The sequence below is a fragment of the Tachypleus tridentatus genome, chromosome 13 (genome assembly GCF_004210375.1).
Source record: "Tachypleus tridentatus isolate NWPU-2018 chromosome 13, ASM421037v1, whole genome shotgun sequence".
NCBI classification, from domain to species: Eukaryota; Metazoa; Arthropoda; class Merostomata; order Xiphosura; family Limulidae; genus Tachypleus; species Tachypleus tridentatus.
Genome location: NC_134837.1, coordinates 73,711,407 through 73,729,872, shown reverse-complemented (window position 1 = coordinate 73,729,872; position 18,466 = coordinate 73,711,407). Strand labels below are relative to the sequence as shown.

General features: G+C 35.1%; 1 protein-coding gene across 1 annotated transcript in view; it reads right to left on the bottom strand.

The window, feature by feature from the left end:
- Positions 1-18,466, bottom strand: part of LOC143238644 (uncharacterized) — a 121,355-nt gene that overhangs the window by 90,513 nt on the left and 12,376 nt on the right. Inside the window, exons 2-3 of the mRNA XM_076479050.1 lie at positions 7,950-8,013; positions 3,792-3,880 (exon numbers count right to left, since the gene is read on the bottom strand). Of these exons, the coding sequence (XP_076335165.1) occupies positions 3,792-3,880; positions 7,950-8,013 (153 nt within the window). The remainder of the gene's footprint in view (positions 1-3,791; positions 3,881-7,949; positions 8,014-18,466) is intronic.

Below are 18,466 nucleotides of genomic sequence, written 5' to 3'. Positions count from 1 at the left end.
CGCTGACGATGTAGCAGTCTGGAAAAGTGCCCCCACTCCGTCAATAGCAGCAACGAACTTACAACCAGTCCTAAATAACATCGAATAATACTGCCAGAAATACAGAATCAAAATCAATATTCCAAAAACCAAAGTCATATTATTCAGCAGACTGAATATGCTGAAAAAAGATCCACCAAAACTCTATATGAATGGATCACTTTTACTGACTGCTGTATCTGCTAAATTTCTAGGTCTAACCTATGATTCAAAATTAACGTGGTTACCACATATTAAAAATATACTGATACGAATCTGGAAAAGAGCAAACTATGCAAGAAGTCTTTCAGGTAAAATCCAAGGAACATCACCAGACAACATACTTAAAATCTACAAAACGTACATTAGACCAACAATAGAATATGCATCACCTGCCTGGATTAACATAGCACCCACACATGTACAGAAACTTCAACGTATACAAAATTCAGTACTAACTTCAGCATATAAAGTACCACGTAGCACCTCAACCACATTCATGCACAAGTATGCAAACATAGATACAATATCTGAAAGACTCTTGCATAATTCTCTAAAATATTTCAATAAGAATTGGCATAAAAATGACTTAATGTGTGATCTCGACAGATATCACGTACATGATGTAAATGGTCCTAAATACCTCTCCTTTTAACATATATTTAAGAAATGTAACACAAGCTGGCCACTATGCACTAGACACTTAGTCCTTGTTTCTTTTTATTATTATAATTATTATTTTCTTTTTTAATCATTATTTTTTTTTTTTTTTCTCTTTTTGAATTATTATTACTTTCTTTTTGTGTGTGTGTGTGTGTTACTACAAGTAGTAGTAGCATTCTCTCAATCGAGAAAAAGGAGAAAAATACAAAAAAAAATATATATATGAAAATACAAAAAAATATATAAAAAAATAAATGAAGAAAAAAAAAGCAAAAAAAAACTTCTTGTTCGTCCATGCATGGACTGAGCCCTGAAATGGGCCTGAGTATGATGTTATACTTTTACTCTGGCCCAAAGCTTTAAAAAAACAACAACCCTAAAGACAGACGCTATAATCGTTCGGGAGGGAGGAAGAGGTCAAATGTACCTGACCCTCCTGGGTATTTAACATCAATACCCAAATACCGACACAGTGAAACTTGGAACTTGGAACTAGACATAAATATAATCTATGTAAACTCACTTAGCTAAGTTTTGTCGCAACATTTTATTGCATTTAGAAATATGGGAAACCTTTTTTTTATAATCTTATTTATGGGAAATGAGTAACAGACACCTCATTATTGGGTTGTTTGTTTATATCGCAAATAAAAGTGTCATAAAAGTATTTTATTTGTTCGTTTACTTTAGGCCACACATTAGACGATACGAATTCTTTCCAACATAGGGAATCTAGCCCCAGGTTTTAGCGCTAAAATCTGTAAATTTACTTCTGACCCACTGAAGATCCTGACATAGTGTTACGGCTAGTCCCACTATACATTGATAAAGAATAGTTCAGAAACTGGAGATGACTTTCCATCTAGTGCATCATTTCAAAATTAGGAGCAACTATGGTAGTTAGCTCTTATGTAGCTCTGCGTGAAATTAAAAAATAAATAAACCCACTGGGGGACCATAGAAGTATTAACAATATATATTTTGCTAAGAATCTCTTCAATGTTTTAAGTATTTTTTTCTAGAGTATTTGAAACTTTTTTCTGGTTTAGAATTATGTAGATTGTAGTTGTTGTTGTTTTGAATTAAGCACAAAGCTACACAATGGGCTAGGTGTGCTCTGCCCACCACGGGTATCGAAACCCGGTTTTTAGTGTTGCAAGTCTATATACATACCGCGGAGCCACTGGGGGGCTGCGTAGATTGTATATAACAATACTAAATTTAAAATTACACATATTAGTTTTTTTATGGTGGCGTTTAGATATCAGTCATCTCCGTCATTTCATTATAAAACTTTACTTACGAGTGGCGTTATTTACATGGCAACCGAATATGCATGTCAGATTCACCTTCTGTAAAAAAATACCTAAGATTATAGTTATTTACAACCAAGGTGCTAATTGTTATCCAGTTCTTATTCAAAGTACACTACATTACCTAAATAGCTGTTAAAAAGTAGCCCTATGGTTTAAGTGTGTTTTTCTTGTAGCAAAGCCACATAGGATATCTGCTGAATCCAGCGAGGGGAATCGAACCCCTGATTTTAGCGTTGTAAATCCGTAGATATAGCTCTGTAGTAGCGGGGGACGCCTATGTTTCGTTGATTATTTAGATTATTTCTATTTGAATATTAATAAGATTTTATGACATCGCTAAATCTAAAATATACAGTTAGTGCACGTTTTTGCCGTTTTACAATCAAATTATTTTAATTACATTAGTGGCATGTCTCACTGTGAATATAGCTGAGATTTTTTGGTTTCCACCGCAAACTTCGATGCTGTGGGACAGTCAGATCTAATTATTTGGTCTAATGTAAATGACTCAAGAGATGGCGTTAAGTGGTACTGACTACTTGCCCTTCTTTCTCATCTGTAATTTCAATATTACAGACAGTTAATGAAGATAGCCATCGAATAGATTTTTACGAAGTGAGGCCTTGCATAGCCAGGTCGTTAAGGCACTCGACTCGCAATCCGAGGGTCGTGGATTCAGATCCCCGTCGTACCAAACATGCTCGCCCTTTCAGCCGTGGGGACGTTATAATGTAACGGTCAATCCCACTATTCGTTGGTAAAAGAGTAGCCTAAGAGTTGACGGTGGGTGGTGATGACTGGCTGCCTTCCCTCTCATCTTATACTGCTAAATTAGAGACGGTTAGCGCAGATAACCCTCGTGTAGCTTTGAGCGAAATTCAAAACGCACAAACAAACATTTTCACGAAATGCAATAAAAGAAAGAAGCTTAAAATAATTCTATTGTTGTGCTGTTACAAGTGGCGTCATTCGTCTAGCAACCGTCTCCTAGGCATTGAATAAATAGTTCTTCTCAATCGTTTAAATCATTTGGAAGCATGAGAAATAACTAAAAAAATGACTTGTGGAATTCATGGTTAAAAATAGTAGACTTTATTCCACCGTTCGTTTAGTCAAATTTTCGTTTTCTGTATAAAAGCACACAATATCAACGATACGTTGTTTTTGTTATGTTAGGCATTATATGCATATTTTAGCAGTTATACTGGCGTGGTTTGCAGACGATATAAACGCATATCAATTAAATCGTTTTACTCAGGATAAAGTTCGTGATTCTTACAGAAACCACGCTCAGAATGTATGATGTTTCTGAATCTTATTGTCTGTTTTATGTAATATATGTTAATTATTAGAATGTTTGCAAGTCAAATATCTTGCCAAGGTGGAAAATAATTATTTGTTTAAGCTGTTTTGTTATAAAACTAAAACGAAAGCCAGTTTCCTGAAAATCAACAACAATAAAAAAAATGTAAATACGTGCCAACTTTAAAGGTTTTATGTTTACATTAGTGAAATAATTGCAGGTGTATGTATATACAATTGTAACTAACATATTCATATAAACACAAAATTCAGTATGTATAGTAGTTTATGGCAAAAACAATACATCGGTAACAAGACTTTGAAACTTTCTGACTAAAACTGTAGGATCAGGGAATAAATAAATGATTCCAGAAGATTTCAAAATAGATAATACAATTTTTTTTTTCTCCTAGTAAAATGCATATTTTTCAGTTGGTAGAGGCAGTGCAATTGGGCGAAACCAAATAAACATGTTTTCTTAATATGACTTACCATAGACGTCACAGTTACCACCTTCCCAACATACATCACAAATACAGTTGCCAACGTCGTCACAAGCACCATGGTAACAAGGTACTGACCTGCAAAAACAAGCATACACGACTTTCAACCTAATCGTTGCTATTGAAGCTATATTATCGAATCCCATCTCAGTGTTTGTTGAATGGGACGTTATAGATATGAATATACATATATATATATTTTATCAGCTAGACTTATTTCGTTATTTATTATATTTCATAACAATAGAAAGGCGTACTTCTTAAAGTATTGGTCTTCAAATTTTGGAACTATCGAAATAAGCGACTAAAACTCCACTAGTTTTAATTGACAAAAAAAAAAAAAAGATTTGAATATGTATATATTATACACAAATATGTTTCGAGGTTCCTAAATGATATTTCTCACGGTTATACTTAAATATAACTTTGTAGTTTGTATCAAATCTAACATGGATGTCTTTTCCCGTTTGTTTGATTTTACAGCTTTCTGAAAACCACATCAAAAACAAAATAATTTGAAGTTTTAAGTTCATATATCAAATATTTTGCTGCTCTGACTAGCTTCTCCGGTAAATACCCTTGTTTTAGGCAGACTTTTTATTTCTTAATTGGATCTCCAATGGCACAGCGGTATATCTGCGGATTTACACTGCTAGAAACCGGGTTTCAATAACTGTGGTGGGCAGAGCACGGATAGCCCATTGAGTTGCTATGTGCTTAACTCCAAACAAACAAACATTTTCTTAATTAATACAAATTGTTTATTACTTACACATTATGTCGTGATAAAATAGCTACTTCCCTTGCTCAGTATTTAATTCAATAAAGCCAGTGCAAAGTTACTTTAGAACAAAGAATCTGTGAGGAGATACAATTTTAGTCGTACTTGAAGAGACTGGTGTGACCCAGTGATAAACGTGTCCAATCTGTGAATCCAAGGATTCTTTGTTCATGTCCCAGTGCCATAAAAAATGTGCTCCACATTAAGTGCTATGGGTGCGTCAAAAGAGTGACAGTTAAATCCAACTATTCGGTCAGATAAGAGTATCTCAAAAGTTAGTGGTGAGTGCTGTTGTTTTCCTCTCGTCTCAGTATCAATTCAAAATTAGGGATAGCTGTGTGCAGTTAACCCTTTGCAAAACTTCTGAGTAATAGCAGTACATACTATATTCCTTCATGTTATGCTATTCAATTCTTAAACATATTTACAGTATGTATGTATGTATGTATGTATGTGAAAATTGGACAGAAACTGACGAATTTGGTCAAATTACAACCACAAGTGTATTGTAGTTATAAAACGTTATTGTCAAAAACAGTACTTATGTTATTATAGAAAAAGGCATTTAATGTGGATGGTTTAACTCTGTTTTATTAAACGCCATTTTTTACGTCACTAAAACATGCACGAACGTTCGTTGGCATATTTACCTGTACCCAATGGGGGATATCGAAACCCAAATTAGCGTTGTAAATCCGTAAGCTTATCCCTGCGACCCATTAGGGGCCGTTCTTTATAACTTGTAAAAGTTTAATTACATTTAGAGCCGCTTAATAGTGAAAGTATAGTGTTTAACTTTAGTTGGAATTTAACGCAAAGCTGCACGAGGGCTACATGTGCTATCCGTTTCTATTTTAGCAATGAAAGATTAGAAACTGGCTCTTGGAATACTCATTTACCAACGAATAGTGGGATTAACCGTAATTTATAATACTCTCACAGCTCAAAGGGCAAGAATGTTTAATGGGATAGGGATTCGAACCCGTGATTTTCAGACTGCGAAATGAGTGCCCTGACCATTTGGACATACCAAGCTAGTGTTTAAGATCTTATTTATTTTCCAGTCGCTTTTTCCCTAAACAGGAATATAAGGAAAGGAATTCGCTGAGTTGGTAATGTAATGTCACTCTTCGTGTTGTAAGCTATTCTCACCTAAATTTGTAATTTACCATACATTGATTAATAGAATTTTGCAGATGTACCACTGTTTATACTTCTTGATAACGAATTGTCCAATAACGACTAACATTTACAACTTCCGGTGACAAATTGGCCAATAACATTCTAACAGGTGTCACTTCTCCATTTGAGAAGTAGAGAATACTTATTGTAAATGTTTGGAGATTTTACATACCTCCGAAAACTGTTCATTTGTTGATTAGTATCCCTTAGTGAAATTTTCTTATTTTAGTGGTAATCCAAAGTGGATTATCTGCTGTGTCCGTCGGTGGGAATTGAATCCTAGATTCTTCAGTTGTAAGTCTTTACACGTACTGCTGTCCCAACAACGTACCCCGGTGGGACAACGATAAGTTTACGGATTTACAACGCTAAATTTCGGGGTTCAGTTCCCGGCAGTGGGTAGAATGGAGATACCACATTATGTAGTTTTCTGATAACAACTTACACTTGTTAATTATCACAGTAAATGTGATAGTAACAATAATGGTTATAAAAACTTATTAACAATACTTAGGACCAATCTGACATTATTAAGATAAAACATCGTCGATTCTTTTTACTAACAAGTATTGCAGTGTTTCTAAGATAGTCTGCTGTCTAACTAAAGGTTTCTCAGAAAAATGTATTATAAAATTAAGTTGGATTATGATCTAAATAAAACTAGAGAAACATACGGGATACTAGTTCCTCACCGACACAAAAACAATTCATTTACTGCCTATACCACAAAGACAAACGTCACTCAAAACACTGGGCACTAGCTGTTTTATCGAAGTACAATAGATACCACTTTGCGAGTGAAAAGTATCTTTGGATATGACAGAGAAAAATTACCATTACATCTTCTACAAACAAGATCCAGTTTCCCAGAGTGCATTTGTCCCTCACGTCATCTAGTCAAACCATTCGCGGACGTAGAGAATACAGTTTCGAATTATTTTTAAATTTCTACACCAGTGATTCTCAACCTTTTTCCAGGAAAAGTTAACTCCAATTTCACAATTTTATACTTTTTAATACAATACTAACTTTTTATATCACTTTGAAAGACATTATAGTTATTCATATCCTGAAAGACAATATTTTTTCTACCGTCTTGTGAACTGCCTGAAATCTCCTTTTAGTCTGGCAGTTACGAACAACTTCTTTGCACAATCGTTGTTACCAGATGATACATTACACAAGTTAAAAAACTATCCACCGACACCTTCAGTGGGAAGATCTAGAAATAACAAAGGGCAATAATCCTTGACAGTACGTTAGAAGTACAAGAACAAAACTGCTGCGTTCCAAATCCAGTTATTTGCACGCTATACATGTACAAAAAGCGTGTAAGTACAAAAGTTGTTTAAAATTATTCCGAACAACAAACATAAACATTTCTAAACTAAAAGGAAACTCAACTGTTGGTATGGTTCACATACCCCGTTGCCCAAACTAGCTTTATCTTCCAAAATGGAGTGCTCTTTATGAGAGTTGAGTTTAACACCTCTGTATTTCATTCGTATTGACCCGGACATGAGTTGGGATGACTGCAAGATTGCATTAATAGTATGTTAATGAACAATAGAGCCTAAAAATATTAACGTTTAACAACCAAAGGATCAATTGTAATATACACTATTACAGTGAGAAACGAGAAGAAAAGACCAATGTTACAATATAAGTACATGAACATATTCCGTGAAACAAATCCATGCGAAATTACAAAAGTAACACCAATACACGTTATACATGTATTATCAGTTAAAAGTAATGGCAAGTGAGGAATGAATGCGCTGAGAACATACATGTATGCACATAACATGTAACTTACTGCGACTCAAGGAACTCGATAACCCTAATAGAAAATTATTCTTTGAGAAACGTTCAGATTATATATTTTTTTGCAACTTTAACATCGTAAATGTGTGACTTAAATATCTACATAATTGTACACATATGCACGTTTTCACTAGGACAATGTAACTAGAATGCTACAGTAATTTCAACTTTTTTTTCCTACAAAGATATATTTGCAAAATCCTCAAAATGGAGTTTGCTGGACTTCAGCTGTACACTTTTGTGATTAAATAACTGAAATAATTGAGATGCTTTTTTATTCTTTCAGAAAACCATAAGTGCACCTGACCATTGTGTTTAGGCCGTAAAAATTGGTATACAAGTAAAAAATACTGTACTTACGACAAGCAGTTCCCAAATTGGCATTTATCGTCGTATCTTGTGCACAGTTCAGCTGTGTAGACCACTAAGAAAAACATGACAAAGATGAACGACTAAAATTACCACATAACAAAGGCATATTGAGATCTTGAGATATATAAATACACGAACTGAAAATAGATAGAAATACCTCTATAATAATAAGAAAAATATAGTTCACACAATTCACAAGTAGGCCTTAAACCATGATCTTTCCACCAGTTATTTTGTTCACTCAAACTGCATAGTTTAACTTAATTATTTGTTTTAGGCGAACAATTCATTAACGTAATTCTTTATTTTAGGCTTAGAATGCTTAAAACCGATCTTATATACTTATGGTTGACGTAATATAGATAGCTTATTGTATTGTTTTGAGCTTATCTGGAAACAAACAAAAGTCCTTCGGTGGCACAGCAGCATGTCTGCGGACTTACAAAGCTAGTAACAGGGTTTTGATACCCGTGGTGGGCAAAGCACAGATAGCCCATTGCATAACTTTGTACTTAACTACAAACAAATAAACTGTTTATAAAAAAAAAGACTTTGGAAACAAATGTCAATGGCGGGTTCTTCCTTTTAAATCACACGCTTTGTTTTCTTTTCTATCATCAACGAAGCTATTTTTAGTACTCAAAACTATACACACGTTAGATTCGAAGGATTAATCTAACACAAACTGTTTATAAAATAACAGGTATAGTAAAAATGAAATTGAACGAAAAAGGTTTATTTTCTACCAAACGAAACTGAAGATTGGCTAATCAGTTAAACTGAGAATTGTACGTTCATTTAGGGCTGGAATAAAAAATATTGTATTTAAATGAGAAGAACAAATTATAGAAAATTATTTAACAAAGGTTGAGTTATAATGAACTTTAGCTGATGATGAACTGTATTTGAATAATATAAATAATAATATGCATTTTAAGCAAACTATAAAGGTTGACATATTAGTGCTTGTGTCCCATAAACCTGTTTTAAATATCAAATTCGTGATTATAGCCTTACTGTTCTACAGTTAACTAACTGAAAATCTAGATCACAAGAATCCGGAAGTATCCCTGCTGTATATGTTATTATTATTAGAGCAGCGGGTAATTTAGGGCACAATACAACCACCTTGTGAAACAGTATATATTTTTCTCGATAGAAGAACACTATATAGAAAAAAATACAAAACACGTGGGGCTGAATTTAGGATATTACTTACATATAAATGTATACGTCGCAGGAAAACTATTTTCAAACCCTGATCATTTAAAAGATTCTGTCCTCAGTTTTTGTGTTTATTTTAAATTACGTAAGTGTACTAAAAACTGTGTGTTTATCCACACAGTTTCTAATTGTAATATTCTCCAAGTTTAGTTGTATAAGTGCAAACATTATTATGACATGTGGAGGTGTTACATTTACCTATCTTTCTTTCAGGCATAGGTTTTTCATGAATCATCTTTATCGTCTGCAGTACCTCTCCATACCCAGTGAAAGCCCTAATAAGTGATTCAAAAGGTGAATGCCCAAGTAACACATCTTGAGCCATGGTGTGTTTGTTATGGATTTCGCGCAAAACTATACGGACGCTATTTGCTCTAGCTGTTCCTAATTTAGCAGTAAAAGACTAGAAAGAAGGCGGTTAATCATCACCACCCACCGCAAACTCTTTTACCAATGAATAGTGGGATTGACTGTTACATAATAACGCACCAACGGTTGAAGGAGCAAGCATGTTTGATGGAATGGGGATTCGAACTTACGAACTACAGATTGCGTGTATAGCGTCCTAATCACTTAGCCCTGCAGGACCAAGTTTAACCGCCGAATAGCGGCTCACAGAATGGCTTTGAGCTGTGTGTCGTTTTTTTCAAGCATAAACCTTCAGTTCATAGCTCCATCATTCTTCACTGATTTGAAGAATCCTCCTCACACCAAACATGCTCGCTCTTTCAGCCATGGGGGCGTCATAATGTTCGGCCAATCCCATTATTCGTTGGTAAAAGAGTAGCCCAAGAGTTGGAGGTGGGTGGTGATGACTAGTTGCCTTCCCTCTAGTGTTACACTGCTAAATTAGGAACGACTAGTGCAGACAGCCCTCCTGTAGCTTTGCGCGAAATTCAAAACAAACCAAACCCTAAATATACCTAAAAAAAATTACAGGTGGCGTAACTATTCAGGACTTTCCCATCCTGAACAATTTAAACTGTCACACACTTATCACACTGCGATCAGAGAAAACTCCTCGTAACCTAAGTTATATATATATATTCATCACTTTCTATCGTTAAATATCAAAAATGTCTAACTAATAAACCATGCTTACAGTTAGTGCATCTGATCCCTGATTTTGGGTGATTTATTTCATTATAAAACGTCTAGATTAATTGAGTTATTATAATGTTTCTTGAAAATCTTCTCAAGAAATGTAGCACTATTAATGTTTGATAATTTAGATTTACTTTAAACTTTTAATGTCTTCTTTATTAATGATAAATTTATGAATGTCACTTTCGTTCTCTACCACTGTGCTAATTCAAGTGGCGGACTTAAGGGGAGGGGTAGTTTGGGTGACTAACTACTCTCCTTTCTATATAGTTAACAAAATTATTTCACTTTTTTGAAAATGTGTTATTTAATAAAGAGGGTCGCTTTGTTTTTTTTAGTACCGCGCAAAGCTACTCGAGAACTATCTGCGCTAGCCGTCCCTAATTTAGCAGTGTAAGACTAGAGGAAAGCCAGCTAGTTATCACCACCCACCGCCAACTCTTAGGCTACTCTTTTACCAACGAATAGCGGGATTGACCGTCACATTATAACGCCCCCACGGCTGGGAGGGCGAGCATGTTTGGTGCGACCGGGATTCGAACCTGCGACCCTCGGATTACAAGTCAAACGCCTTAACACACTTGGCCATGCCGGACCCAAGAGGGTCGCTAGCCACTTTTTATCTGTTTTTTGGATAACAATTATTGTTTTTTTTTCAAGTGTGTACATTACTAAAACAAATAAAAGTCAAAGTTCAATTACAATAACAAATACTCAGATTTAATTACCTTCCATAAAGAATATTTAATCGATTACAAATTTTAAATTAAGATCCAGTTTGATATTTTTCTAACTTTTGTTGATATTTATTAGTTAGGTTTATTCACGGAAGAGCGTACTGGACTGGAAAGTCAAAGAATCGAGCCGCGTTGTGCACTTTTAGGCGTAAAAATAATGATAGCCAATTGTGCTATTCAGTTTAGAGTAGCCACATAGGCGGATGTTGTTTAATACTTTATTTCACTCTAGTCAGCAGTTCTAAATTATAAATTGCCGTGCTTGAATCTTAAGTGACTGGTTATTTATCCTAGGTGTCGCATGAGGTCCTGTTCAAATTGAAAGTTACAAATAACTTCCCTCTTCCTCCTCGTCTGAGTAAAGAACTACACATAAAAAGTCAGATGTTTATCATACAAATGGTCATTTAAATCCATTTGAGAGTTACTCTTTAAAGCAATAATTATGAAATAATCCAAATTGAAAGAATGGGTTTTAATTCTTTATCACAAAAATAATCTTTACTCGAATCAAGTATTCCTTCACCCACATCTGATTCAGGTAGGGTAACTATGCATGTTCTTATAAGAGTTCTATGCATGTTCTTGTAAGAGTTCAATAATACAAGACCTAATTTTCAAATTAGCGTGTGAACTTTTAAAATCGTTGATAGAGGTTTGGGTATAATAAGGTTATTCCTAACAGATCTTTCTGACGTTGAAGGGGCAAGGTTTCTGGATTTTTGCGCTATTTTGAAGATATTATAGCATACGGTCTTGTGCCCTCGTTGACATCGAGGAGATGTATATACCAGTGTTGCGCATGACTTCTGATATGCAGAAATTGAGGTGTTACATGAGAAAAATATCTAATGTAACGTGATTCTAAAATTAACTCGCAAGCACAGTGTTTGAGTCAAGTTCTCAAGTCTTCTCAGGTTATATGATGTATGCCATAGGTTATCACAAACCTAACTGTCAAATAAATGACTTAATAATAATGTTTTCAAGTTTACAAACTATTATTTAGCAAAAGGGAATCCTCAACAGCCGTGGCTGTAATTAGATCTCAAATTGGACAAGAGATGAACCTATGAGCTAAAAGTTTGTATTTGAAAACAAAACAAAACAAAACTCAGAGCCATTCTGTGAGCCACTATGATGCGGCTAAAAGTGAATCATATGTATTACAGTTATATCTTTTTCTTATCGAAGTGAGAGTGGAGCTCAGTAAAATGTGGCCTGGCATGGTCAGGTGGTCAAGGCTATCGATTTGTAATCTGAGTGTCGCGGGTTCAAATCCTTGCCACACCAAACATGCTCGCCTTTTCAGCTGTGGAGGCGTTATTATGTTCGATCAATACCACTATATAACTATATGTAAGTTATATAACTATAACTATATAAACATAACTTGTTTGCATCAAAACAACCCCTCAAAACCCCTCCTACGTAAATTTATGTAAAATTTTAAGAATACAGTGGAGCGCCGTTAAGCCGCGGTATTTGGGGAGTCAACCTGCTTAACCGCGGCTTAAGTGGTTTGCGGCTTAAACCTTTGTGACTGAAAAGCCGAAGTCGCCAACAGCTCTGCCGAGAAGCCTCATCCGGGCCATTGCGTGATCATTATAATATTAATGTATAGAAAATTCAGATTCAATTGAAAAGTGCCGTTTTAACACAAACGACCAATGCATTGCGATGGTTCACTTTTCCCCTTTTTAATAAATAAAATATACAATACAATTTTGATTAAGATTTATTAATAATATAAAGATTACAATAAAAATAAACCTTTTTATTGTAAAATTTCGTCTTCCCGTGTTACATGCGGGCCGCCATTTTAAATCTCGTCGTAGCGATATTGCGCAGTTGCATAAATTATTAAATTTTTAATACCGAATTTATTAACTGGCAGTTAAACAATAAGCAAAAAACAAATAAAATACATTTCAAACCATTTTATTTCACATTTTTTAAAACATAACAAATATAAACAAAAAAGTTAGTTTCATGCTGAGTTATTACATTTGAAATTCTTACGAATATAGGCCCGGCATGGCCTAGCGCGTTAAGGCGTGCGCTTCGTAATCTGAGGGTTGCGGGTTCGCGCCAAACATGCTCGCCCTCCCAGCCGTGGGGGCGTTATAATGTTACGATCAATCCCACTATTCGCTGGTAAAAGAGTAGCCCAAGAGTTAGCAGCGGGTGGTGATGACTAGCTGCCTTCCCTCTAGTTTTACACTGCTAAATTAGGGACGGCTAGCACAGATAGCCCTCGAGTAGCTTTGTGCGAAATTCAAAAACAAACAAGCTGAACGTCATACGATGCATGTTTACGTTTGGTACTCATGGGGTAGGAATTTGTCAATATGATATGCTCATTATTAATTCAGAAACTGAAGTGATTTCTATTTGGTTTGTGGCCAATATTTATACAATTTCATAAAAATATCGGATTGTTGAATTAAAAATAATACTTTAATTATTGATCACTTTTTCACGGATTTACCGCGGATTAACTTTAATGTATGGAGAGGTGTGATTCGGTAACAATGGCGGCCTCCATAAAGCTGACATAGAGAGCGGATAAGGTAGATTAACGGTCGATTTATATTGTAATATATTTTATTTATTTCCCAAATTAAAGCAAATCCTTTTTAAATATCCCCTTGAAGTTATAAAGCCAGGATTAAATTCGTAAGCCGCGTTTTTACACGTTTTTAAATTAGCGGTGAGCCGTGATAATCCTCGCTCACATCGCTCACAAGACTTGCTACAGCGGCTTAAGCGATTTCGCCGTTTACTGGTCCGCGGCTTAATGGCGCTCCACTGTATATTGAACTAGTAGAATAACAGTACTTATTTCAGTACACGATTTCAAGAACAGCACATAAGAATTCTAATCGCAGAAGACAAAATCTCTATGCCAACTTGTCTTAGGCCTAACATTAGTAATGCTTTTATTCCTTTATTGAATAAGCCCGGCATGGCCAGGTCGTTACCACACTCGACTGATAATCTGAGGGTCGTGGGTTCGAATCCCCTTCACCAAACATGATCGCCCTTTGAGCCGTGGGGGCGTTATAATGTGACAGTAATTTCTCTACCTGTTCGTAAAAGAGTAGTCCAAGAGTTGGCGGTGGGTGGTGATGACTAGCTGCCTTCCCTCTAATCTTACACTGCTAAATTAGGGACGGCTAGTGCAGATAGCCCTCATGTAGCTTTGCGCGAAATTCAAAAAACAAACCCTTTATTAAATATGGCCTTTATTCAAACAAAACATAAATAACAAGTGTACGTTTTTTGCTTTAAGTTAGTTGAGGCTAAACTTTATCGTACTTAATACAAAGAGTAAATTAACTTATAATATTATACTGTACGATCTAACATTACATATTAAAAAAGCAACATTGATAAGCTTTTAATATGTGATTCTACAAAATATCTACTCAAGTATACTTAAACCCTTCTTTTGTTTAATCCGTTCAAATGAAGTGTGCGCGCATGCGCATTTAGACTGGTATGTTTCCACATTTTCAGTATTGTTATAGTATACTACTGATTTATTTGTCTGCTATTCAGTAGACAAGTGGTTTCAAACACTAAAAATAAATATGAAATCCACTATACCATCTAACAAACTACTTCTCACTTATTTAGAGCGATTTATAGAAATTTCCGCCCCTCATTAATATCCCTGGACAAGGCAAATCAAAAGGACAGGTGTAAGCTTCACATAGTGTTTGAGTCGGAATGATCTTAAGAATACGTAACACAGATGTTGTTAACGTATTCTACTGAATTATTCAGAGGACAAAACCACTCTTATTTCCTTTAGCTTGACCTTGTCTAGATTATTAATGAGTAGTGAAATTCCTGTAAACTGGTATAACTCAGTGACAAGTGTTGAATCGAATTACAGATTAGACTTCACGTTTATCTTTGATTATCGCTCTGTTTTTGACGGCCTTCACTGGAACCTTATTAACTAGTAGTTTGATTTTTCAAATGCTGTAGAATTTCTTATTTGTGTTGAATTTGTTGCAGATTTTAGTACATCACAATATTCCGTGTCGTTTTTATAAAATACAAGGACTGTGCTGTCAAACTTTCGTCAAGCCAATTGATCTCAAGGTAGTAAAGAAAGAGGTTAGATAAACCTGTAAATATTGAAGCTTCCAATGATAAGAGTTATGCGTTTCGTTTATTTCACAGTTTTTTCCTGATCTATTATTCTTTCATAAAATGTAATGCTTTTAACTTTCAGTTACTGTAGTAATGCTTTATACTGGGACTTCTAATGTGAAATTGTTAAAAATATAGTTGATTATTATTTTATAAACTTTATGGATCGGTATTGTTGATTAATAACCGACAAAGGTCGAGTGTGTTCAGGTTCGGTTGAAACTGAGAGATCCAAGTTCGCAGCTCATTGTTGCAAAACCACGTTCCACACTGATTAGCCGTCCCTAATTTAGCAGTGTAAGACTAGAGGGGAAGCAGCTAGTCATCAACACCCATCGCCAACTCTTGGACTATTCTTTTAACAACGAAAAGAGGGATTAGCTGTCACATTATAATGCCCCCACGGCTGAAAGGGTGAGCATGTTTGGTGTGACGGGGATTCGAACCCGCGACTCTCGAATTACGAGTCGAGTGCCTTAACCACCTGGCCCTGCCGGACCTCCACTTTGGAGCCGTGGGCGCGGTATAAGAGTGACGATTAGAATTCACAATTCGGTCACACAAAAGTACTACCGCAGTTGACGATGAATACTGTTAACTAGATGTTTTGCCTCTGATCTACCATTTTAAAGTTATAGGGACCACTATATGCAGATTTAGTATCTTATGTAGCTTTACGCGGAAATTCTGACACAGAGAAAGTAAGTAAACTTCCTTATCTGTCTGAGAAATAAGCAGAAGAGTTGTAATTCGTAAATATATTCAGATACATTGAGAAACAAAAAAGTCTAGTATAGCCGGGTGGTTATTGCATTTGTCTTGAAATCTGAGAGTCGTAACTTTCAATACCTGTCCCATCAAACATTCTCGCCCTTTCAGCCGTGAGGATATTATAATGTTACGGTCAATCCCACTATTTGTTGGTTAAAAAGTGGTCCAAAAGTTTGCGGTGGGTGGTGATGACTAGCTGCTTTCTCTCTATTCTTTCAATGCTAAATTTGGGTTGGCTAGCGCAGATAACCGTCATGTAGTTTTGTGCGAAATTCAAATCACATATAGAGAAAAATAATTAGTATGTCTGAAATATCCTTATTATAAAGTAGATCAATGACGTTTTCGTAACTAAGTAAATAGTTAATCTTAGCTGTCGAAACACTATGATGAATATTCTAATTCATGTTTATAATTCAGCGCATTAATTTCCTCAACAGAAACGGACTACTTTAAATTACTTGTAATGAGAGTAATTATATAAATTGTATTACAGTTTTTATATATTAAGATAACTATTACATACGTAAAATGCCTTTTCATTTTACTGAGTAGTCAATATGAACGATAATAGAAGTACAATACTTTTTTACTTTTAAAAAATTATGATAGTTTTATTGAATCACAACGCAATCATTGCAATATAAAACATGCACAATACACGACAGCTTTAGATATACTATCACGTACAAAATATCTGTCTCCTTTAATACATTTCAAATATCACCATTGTAGAAATAGCTTGATTAAACATGTACGTGAATGTAATGAAATCATTATATATAGATTGTCCCCATTTGCGTTGATTGCATCACAAATTTTAAGAGTTAAAAGCATTCAAATGTAACGCTGAGTCACCTGAGAACACATACCTGAGAAACAATAGATTTTTATTTAATGTATAACTCAACGTCAACAATGAATAATTATTGACTAATTATGAGGGTAACAATTGACGTATTACCCAAAATCACCAGAAAAATAATTGTTTCTTCCCCCCTTCTGTTTTCAGTTTTACTAGCATCTAATTAATTAGCACTATCTTACAGTATATTAAACACACATCCCCGGGTCTACATGTAATTTTAAAGTTTAATATTTCATTGAAAGTTTTGTCTCATTTTAAGAACCAATAATATTTAAAAATTGTTTAATTTTCAAAATATTACAGCCAATCATCACATAATCACACAGACAAGCGAATAAAATACGTATCTGTTTAACTTCAACACATACTTTTCTTAGTATGCTATCGAAATTTTCGATGCTATTTGTGAAAAAGATTTAAACAAGTTAGTGTGTTTTCTCTGTGCTGTAAAATAATCGTCGTCGGTGAAGGTCTTCTATAATGTCATCCACACATGACAACGGCCATCACAACTGAACAACAGTCCTCATAAGTTAGATATCTACATTTAATAGGCTGAACGTAAGATGGTGCAGGTGTTGTGCTGATATTGTTTCTTAAAGTAAACGAATAAGATAGATTTGTTTGTTTGGAATGAAACACAAGGCTACACAATGGGCTGGATATCTGTGTTCTGCCGACCATTGGTATCGAAACTCTTTTTTCTAACGGTGTGAGTCCGCAGACATGTCGCTGTGCCATGGGGGGGAATAACATAGAAAATTAATATTATACGCACATATACATGTGGCACTTTCATTATCAACCCCAAAATGTAAATATTTTACTCTGGTATACACAATAAATTATATTTCTAGCCGCGGCACAACGGCTCATAGAATGACTGACGTTTGTTGTTGTTGTACCCCGCTGGTACAGCGGTATGTCTACGGATCTACAACGCTAAAATCAGGGGTTCGATTCCTCTCGGTGGACTCAGCAGATAGCACAATGTGGCTTTGCTATAAGAAAACACACACAGTTTTAGTCTGTTTTATCAAGAACAACCCTTTAGTTAATAGCTCCGTCAGCTCTTGACCGATTTGGGATCTAATTACAGTTTTGTACTCAGCAACTCAAGCCACTTCGACTAATGTACTTGAATACGCCCAAAGCCACATAGATTAGTTTTCTCTCATCCTGCCTAAATTGATTTCAGTTTGAGGGTGGATTTGTAGAGATTCTCATGAGTAATAAATTCGAATCGGGCTCAGCAATCCATCTGAGGGCTTATAACGCAAAAATATTATTTCAATGCTCCTGGGTAAACAAACGCATCGCGAGGTTTAAATCATTCAGAACTCGGAGTAATAGACAATGAAATTTTCGCATTTCAATAGGATGTCGATTTATGATTTTCTATTCTAATTTTTCAAGACGCCAACTGGGGAATTTAGGCACAAGTTCCGAGTGTCAGTGCTTAATGGTGTCTCTGTTGCTGGCAGGTAATTTTAGTTTTAGCATTTTAGATTAAAGGTTTAAACGATTTTACTTTAGTTTAACAATATATAAGTTTGCATTCAGCAATAAACAAACAAACAGACATGATTTAATTTTTGTTGTACACATTGGCGTACAGAAGGCATTTTATTACT